The sequence below is a fragment of the Corvus brachyrhynchos genome, unplaced genomic scaffold, assembly GCF_000691975.1.
Source record: "Corvus brachyrhynchos isolate BGI_N302 unplaced genomic scaffold, ASM69197v1 scaffold64, whole genome shotgun sequence".
In the NCBI taxonomy this organism is placed as follows: Eukaryota; Metazoa; Chordata; class Aves; order Passeriformes; family Corvidae; genus Corvus; species Corvus brachyrhynchos.
In genome coordinates, this window is record NW_008237405.1 from 86,600 (window position 1) to 94,763 (window position 8,164).

The 8,164-nt window shown below is 36.9% G+C and overlaps 1 protein-coding gene across 1 annotated transcript in view; it reads right to left on the reverse strand.

Moving 5' to 3' along the window:
* Positions 1-8,164, reverse strand: part of LOC103613258 (guanine nucleotide-binding protein G(q) subunit alpha) — a 127,398-nt gene that overhangs the window by 69,333 nt on the left and 49,901 nt on the right. Inside the window, exon 2 of the mRNA XM_008631012.2 lies at positions 3,358-3,512. Coding sequence (XP_008629234.1) covers positions 3,358-3,512 — 155 coding nt within the window. The remainder of the gene's footprint in view (positions 1-3,357; positions 3,513-8,164) is intronic.

Here is an 8,164-nt window from a genome sequence, read left to right on the forward strand (position 1 = left end):
ATGTACTAATGGTGCGAGGGAAAAAAAGCAACACTGAACAGATTAAAAATACCACTATTGTAAAAAGGCTGGGGCAAAAAAACCTGACAAGACTACAAGAGAGACTCATGCAAGGGATGAAGGAAGAAGCAGAATGAGATTGACACGTTTCAAAACATATACAAGAGAGCTGGTGGCCAACAAACTATTTTTCCAGTTTTATATATTGTCAGATGAAATTACTGAAATCTCACCAAGTCAGTGAGCACTGGTTGCTTACTTCTTTTTAAGTGCTTTGTCAATCCCAGTCATAAATTTATGTTTTTCTACTTTGTGACATAGGGACTTAAAGCTGGCAAATTTTGTTTAGATGTTTGTTGTGGTTTAGGAATGGTACTCCCCAATTTAGTTCTCCCACCAAGATTCTCCAAACCCCACTGCTGCTCACTCCCTCCCCATCCCCCTCTTCCACCCCCACAGGTGTCCAGAAAGGAGAATTGGGGGCACAAAAGGCAAAGATCACAGGTTGAGATAAGAACAATTTACTGGAAACGGCAATGAGACAAGAAAACAAACAGCAACAGCAACAATATTAACAACAAAAGTGTATGAAAGAGAGTGATTCACATGCGGAAATGCTCACTGCAGCGCCCAACCCGCCCAACCCGATGTGACTGCTACCTCACCCTGACCTCCCAGTCTGCCACACTTACTCAACCTAAAGGAATCCCTTCTCCTCAGAAGTGAGGCCCTTCCACCACCCCCAGCAATGATGTGAGATGGTATAGAATAACCTCCAGGCCCTGGCCACTCCCCCTCCCAGCTACTGCAAAAATTAACCTTGTCCTGGCTAAAACAAGGACAATGTTTTATCCCTAAACATGTGTGCTATGAATATTTTGATCAAATAATCAATTAAATAATATAAAAGGGTTAGCTATGATTATAAGTAGAAAATTGTGAAGTATAAGGTATAGAAATATCAGGAGTGCTGTGTTTGGAATGTGTTACCACAGAAATCTCGCCAAGAAGTTACTGGAGCCTTCTGTTTCAGTCAAGAAGCTATGGAGACCATCATGCTCACCAGTTATGCTGCTTGGAAACCCACTACCCTTCCCATCTTGATTTTAATATTAAGGATACAAATCAGTAGACCTCAGTACAGAGGACCAATGATTGTTTTAGAATAAGAATATTGATGAAGTTATTAACTATTGGAACCAATCAATGTAAAGGTTAAATTTAAGAGCGGGAATGGTAGGCATAGTATGTAAAAGAACTTATGTAATGATGATTCAGCAGAAAAAGTATATAAAATGGATGGGGTTTGTTAAGTGGGACATGTTTTGGAGGAGGCTATCCCCCATGTCCCCGGTGCCCTGAATAAAGAAGTGTCTGCTTATTCACATCAAAGGATAAGTTTGGATAAGTTTCTTTCACCCCGTTTGGTGACATGGACTGTATTTTTGAAATAACACTTCTTTGGTTTCTGCTAATTGCTTTTCCTGGACTTACATATGTAAAGAAACTCTATTTGCAAGCAAAAATATAAGAGAAGCTCATGTAAAGACTCATATATAGTGCTTCATAATTCTAATGTTTTATTACTTGTCCTAAAACAATTTTTGCAGAACACCACAAAATGAACTCTAATATTTTATAATTAAAATCTACAAAATCCTCAATAAATCATGTTGTTAAATGGTTACATATGCTGAGCTTTAAAAATTACCAATCAACTAGTATATTTCCCTTTTGCAAGAAAATGTATGAAAATTATGTTTCTATAGCTCATTAATGAGCTATACTATTTTAATACTACTCAAAAGATCTACTATGACGATGATTTCATTAGAACTAGGTCAAAACTAAGATTCAGTACAATTTGATCTGAAGTGGCATCAGATGCCTATTTCCTACTTTGGAGACTTATTAATTTTATTGTATTCTTCTAAGGCACCCATTAAAATATATGCATTAATTTCAATTTTGAAATCAGTATTATATCTATCATGGAATCAAAGTTAGGACATACAAATATAAGAAATTCAAAGTATAAGAAAAGCTCTGTTTCACCTACTTATGTTCGCTGTTCATTTCAAAATTAAAACAATCAGAAAGTATAGTTAGCTTAATTTGTCTCTAAAATGTTCTTTTCCTACTTATGTACCCTAAAAATTTTCACTTATGTGTTATTTCCTATGATTTTTAGCTTTCTCACCATTGAAAAATAAAAGACAATATTGTATATTTGGGGACACTGAAAATCCATGCAATACAAGAGCGATTTTACTGTATTTTGAACCATTGTGCACCAAACTATGCATATATAAGTAATAAAAGTGATAGACTGTGAAGGTAACCAGCTCTATGGGACAGCATATTGCATAGAACAACCTGTATGAGAGGCTAATAAAGCAGAAGCCGAATATGGTATGGTAATAACAGAGCATTGGAGCAAATCTGAGCAGACCTAATTCACGCACTAGTAGCTCTCTAGCTGCCTAAACTGTATCAGCAAGATATTTTAAAGTTTGTCTTGACTCAATCATGTATAAAGGATTGTGCTAGATAAGGACCCTCAGGCTACTGTGCAGGTAAATTTCACTCCAGACTTTTGTTATATGTATGACCATGTTCCATTGACTTTAATGGGACCTTCATGGTGCCTTTCAGTTTCTTCTGTGTTTTCCCCAATGAGAGGATACCTTTCATGTGAACCTGACATGGAGACTAGAAAAATATAATATGATTGATTTCCATAGGTAATCTAAAAGTTCCAGTGGATACCATGGAATTTTTTGCCACAACTTTAATATCCAAGTATGCTAACTCTTTTTCTAGTGGGCAATACCAAAAAGTCATCCTCCTCTACCATCATCCTTTTTTTTTTACCAGATGAAAAATTTTACCAGAGCTCTGTAGTATATTACTCAGAGCAACTGAATTTCTTGGAGATGACATTTAGACAATGCTCAGGGTCCAATGTTAAATTCCATTGCTATTTTAAACTAGGAAAACAGATGTTCAAGGGCATTGTAATTTTTATGAATTGAATAGAGGTCTACCTTTGATTGTACTTCCCTAGTAATAAACTTAATGTAAGATTTCAAATTATCATAGACATGTTTTGAGAAACAAACACACACATACTAAACTAGATACTACCTTCCTTACAGTAGTCTTTACATTCACATTATTAAGTGCAGGTTTGTGCTGAATATGTATGCACATACAGATACTTGTACACACACAAAAAACCCCTGTACATGTAAGTACACAAAATATATATAGTATACAAAGATAAAAAACCAAGAATTAATTTGTTAGAAAGAACAGAAAATAAGATACAGTTGTTTGTAACCACTATATACTTACTATTTTGTTGAATCTGATAACTGATATTCTCGTCGTCTATCATAACATTCCTGGATTCCAGGGTCATTCCATAAACTTCTCAGTGCATTTACATAGGGGTTCTCAAAAGTTGACACCTTCTCTACATCGACTTCTCGAACTAACTGTGCATGAGCCTAATTTAAAACAAAGAAAACAAATTTACTTCATTTTCTATGTTTACAAATAGTTCATATCTTGTGAATGTGATTAACAGGAATAATTTTTCAGACTGGCCATCTCACCAATGTGTGGTTATGAATGAATGATGGTCGGGTGTGTTCAAAATAAGAAAAATAGTAATAAGGATGATATGAGAGAAGGTGAATTAAAAAATGAGTATATGGGCCATTATTTCAGAATAAGCTTATCCTAATCCAGTATTATTTAGCTGAAATTGATAAAATGTTCATGTTGCTGCCTGTTCCGAGCTTCCCCTCCCTGAGACAAGCCAGGACTTGCCTCTGTCATGTGCTCTGGACCCCTTTGTTCCAAACGCGGGCAAAACCAAATGTAACTCAAACTCTTTAGCAGTGTCTGATTGGCCGGTCACCTCGGGTCCGCTCCCAGTCCTCCCCTTTCCCCTTCTCCGAATAAAAGAAAGGACCAAGGGGGGGCCTGCCCTCTTTGGCTTTGCAACTCTTTCTGCGAACATCTTGTCGTCTGTTTCTTTTTGAAAGCCTCTAATTGTGGGAAATTAGGCAAGCTTAGGGCTATATTTCTCCCTCTTTGCTTCTGCTGGTAGTATCAGCTTTGCAGCTAATACATTTACCGCTTTTAGAGCTACTGAAATGCTAGATTGCCCATGCTACCTCTCTAGGCTGCCCAAGGCTTTCTAAGGCATTGAACTACTAGCCTAGCCGGTAAAAAGCTGTAAGTATAACTCCTCATGGTCACATGAAAATTTATATTTAATTAAGCTAATTTTTAAGAAAGGTTTCAATTTTCAGGTCCAGTTTTAGGGCATATAATATGCTTGCTTTTTAAATTATAACCACTTAAGCAACTTGGCAGAGTTAGACTGATGGGAGTAGAAAGAATGGGAAGGAGGGAGAAAACTTGTCTTTTACAGAGATTCATTTATACGTACATACACTAAGAGAGAAAAAGAATAGATTAAAACTTAGGCAAACAAAAATCCAAGGGATTCTATTCTCGAATTTAGTCTACATTTCAGACTAGACTCATTTCAGTAAGGACACAGGCCCCTTTGCATTTTAAATCAGGTAAGTGCATACAGAAAGGACTGGGTTTGTTAATTTTAGAGTAATTTATCCTGCTTACATACATACAACCTGTCACCCCTCTTTTTAGACAGTCCAGGAGAATGCTACTATTCATTACTTAAAAAAATTTTATACGTGCAACTATTGTCTACTCATGGGGAAATCAAGAACCCCAAGTTCAATACAAAAAATGTTTGTCTTTGAGATATAGAGAACATATGCTCTCTATTATAAGAACTAATTTCTCCAAGTCCTAACAAAGTATATTTTCTTCTGGAACATCATGTTCACCCATCCCAAAACTGGACAGATCATGAAGGGTTTCTATTATCTCATAACAAAATTTTAAAAAATGGTATTCCACTAAGCACAAGCTAATATTTTTGTGAAACAGGAAGATATATTTTTTCCCAAAAGATTTTGTATTTTTTGCTCAAGCCCAGTTATGTATTCAATTGGCTTTATAGTCTTCCAAAAGAATGATACCCCAAGTATTTGCTCACTACTTGTGACGAACTGATACAACAATATATTCAGATATTATTTCTTTTATTGTTCTTGAGCTCTGAAAGTATGTCCAGCTGATATCAAAATGTTAACAGAGGTAAAAGACTGACTCAGTATTCAAAAATTGCTCTTAAGCTTTCATTGGAAATTCATCATAATTGACAGATGCTCAAGTATTATACATCAGGAGCATCATAAAAGGTAATTACTTTATTCAGTTATTTAGACATATAATTACAAGAAATAGTTCAAGATTTTAAATTGTTTTATTTACCAGTTCTGTTTGTCCTGCCCTAGAACTAATATGACTTTGCACTATGTGGCAAAACCTCTGAAATGGAGTTCAATATACACCAATGATGTGTATCCATCAGAAATCTAATCCAGCCTGATGCCTAAGTTTTAACTTTTATATTTTTCTGATTCTGTACTGCTTAGAGTGTAACTGAGGTTTCTTGTAGCTTGCTAATTTCTGCTCACTTGTGCTAGGTAGACATAACAAAGCCTCTCCAGGCCTGCTCTCCAAGGTCACCCAGACCGTCCTAGGCCCAAAAAGTATAATCCAAAGAGCTTCTAAGGGGGGCCAGCAGAGGGGAAATTACATCATTGAACTGAAACTTTAATTGGAGAATTAACCCTGATATGCAAATGAACCAAACCTATAAAGGTGTGAAGAACTCGTGACCGGTCGTCCATCTTGGGGTCCATCTTGACAATAGCCTGTGGCTCCCAGGGTGTACCTTTGAAGGCCTTTCAAATAAATACCTATTTTATTCTTTTACTCCTGTCCAGTCTCTGTGTCTAGGAGGCCTCTTAAGGCATCAAGCTTTTTAAAAGAAACATTCTTTCCTCAATGAAAATTGTTTCTGGTTCCCTGGGTAGACTTGGGTAGACTCATGCCTACTTGTATCCTACTGACATACAGCTCTTCACAACAATGCTGCTTTTCTTAAAAAAGAAAAAGTAATAACCCTTTACACAGATTTCAAGTCTTTATGCTACGTCTAGGCTATGGCGTCTTGTTCCCCAGAGGTACTATACTTTGCTGAAGATTACAATTTTTCTTTCTCTGAGTCTTTGTCAGTCGGCATCTTTTAGTGGATTCTAATTTCTGGTCAAAAAGAGAGAGATTTAAAACCAGGATCTCATCTATTGGTTTGTTTTCTCATTTGCTCTGATAAAAGCCAAAAGTAATTCTACTGAAGTCTAATGAGATGCAAAAGCATAAATTTAATGCAGAAAAAGACTCAACCATGCATGATGTGTGGTGCTACAACTGCTAAATACTGGGTTTAGTTTCCTTTCACTAATATAATATCAAGCCTGGAATATTACTTTTGATGTTAGCACTCAAATTGCTTGCATGAAAAATCTGAGGACTCATCATTCATCCAGTTTCCACAGTATAAACTTTATCTAGTATTTCTTAGTCTTCACTGATACTTTTTCCTGTACCCAAAAATAGACATTACTTGAAACAAAATAGTAAAGCTACTGCCCCTTAGAAAATTGTACCATCTGAGATTTCGTTATTTTGGAACACCAACAACTGCTATCAAAGCAGTGAAACAAACAAACAAAAAGGATTCTGTGAGTACCACCAAATTCAAATTGGTAATTAAAATGTAATTACTAGTTAGGCTGTAATGTTCTGCAAACAAAATCTAGATGGTCTGACTTTTCAGTCTGATATACCTTTGACATCAGCAGTCAAAAACCAACATTTTCCATGTCCTTTTGAAGATATAAGAATACCTGTAACAATTTGCACAGTATTTGCCACAGATATTATAAAAACATTAATCCAATTATCTTTAGCAAATGACATAAAATTTTAATTTTTAAGAGTTTTTTCCTTGATTTCTACTGGTATTAAAAAGAGCCATCCCAGAAAAAAGAAAACTGAAATTTCCAGGAATACCATTAGAGGTATTTTCTAACAATGATTTTATGTTTCTGAAACCAGGAAATCAGTGTTAGATGATACTCAAATAGCTATCTTCTCCTTCTTCATCATTCTCTTCAGAAAAGTATTGACAATGTTAAAAACTAATTCTGAGCTTGAAGAATATTATAGTTTTATACTGGTCATTCTGGCAATATTATTTTCCCCCTGATTGCATTTAAAAAGAAATATATTTTTTAATCTCTAAGGTTCTGTCCTGGTTCTGGCCCAGATCAGCGGGAGGGGGCATGGCCAAGACATTATGTTATTTAATAACACCTTATGTCATTTGCCAGGGACAGGGGGAAGGGACTCTCTTGCTTCCAGGGAGAAAAGGTTCCTTCCAGTCAGAAAAACATGGCTGAAGTCAGGTTGGGTCTGGCTCTGTGGTGAGCATTTTTGCATGTGAACCATTGTCTTTTTGCATAAATTTGTTATTAATATTGTTGCTGTTACTGTTAGTTTTTTTTCTCTCATTGCCGTTTCTAGTAAATTGTTCTTATCTCAACCCGTGATCTTTGCCTTTTGTACCTCCAATTCTCCTTTCTGGACACCCGGGGGGAGGGAGGGTGGAAGAGGGGGTAGGAGGAGTGACCGAGCAGCAGTGTGGTTTGGAAAGTCTCGTTGGGAGAAGTAAATTGCAGAGTACCATTCCTAAACCATGACTGTTTCATAGTGTCAGTTTTCTACCTATTATCTAATTTTTTGAAAGCACTGATGTTCCTCGGTGACTAAGCAGGACAGAAAATGGATCTGTTCCCATATTCTCTCCATAGATGCACCAACCTTTTGGAATCTTAAAACAGTGGTGACCTAGTTACAGGGATAGGAGGCAGAGTTTAGCATTAGGGGTAACAAAATCGTGTATTCTACACTCCTCTACATCATCTTTAGTGGACTGTGTTTTAAGGCAGTAGGAAGAAGCATAAGGGCTGCCATTCTTTCTCTGGCCTGGAGCTGGGGAGAGGCTGGTGCTGTCCAGACCGCACTGTCACCGCGAGTCCCCTGCTCGTCATTTTCTTCAGCCGTGGAGCCCAAGCTTTGGAAAGACAGCTCTTGTCCAGGAGGTTGCCGTGGGAAATGGAGTGGCGGGGGGGGGGTCCGCGTCGCG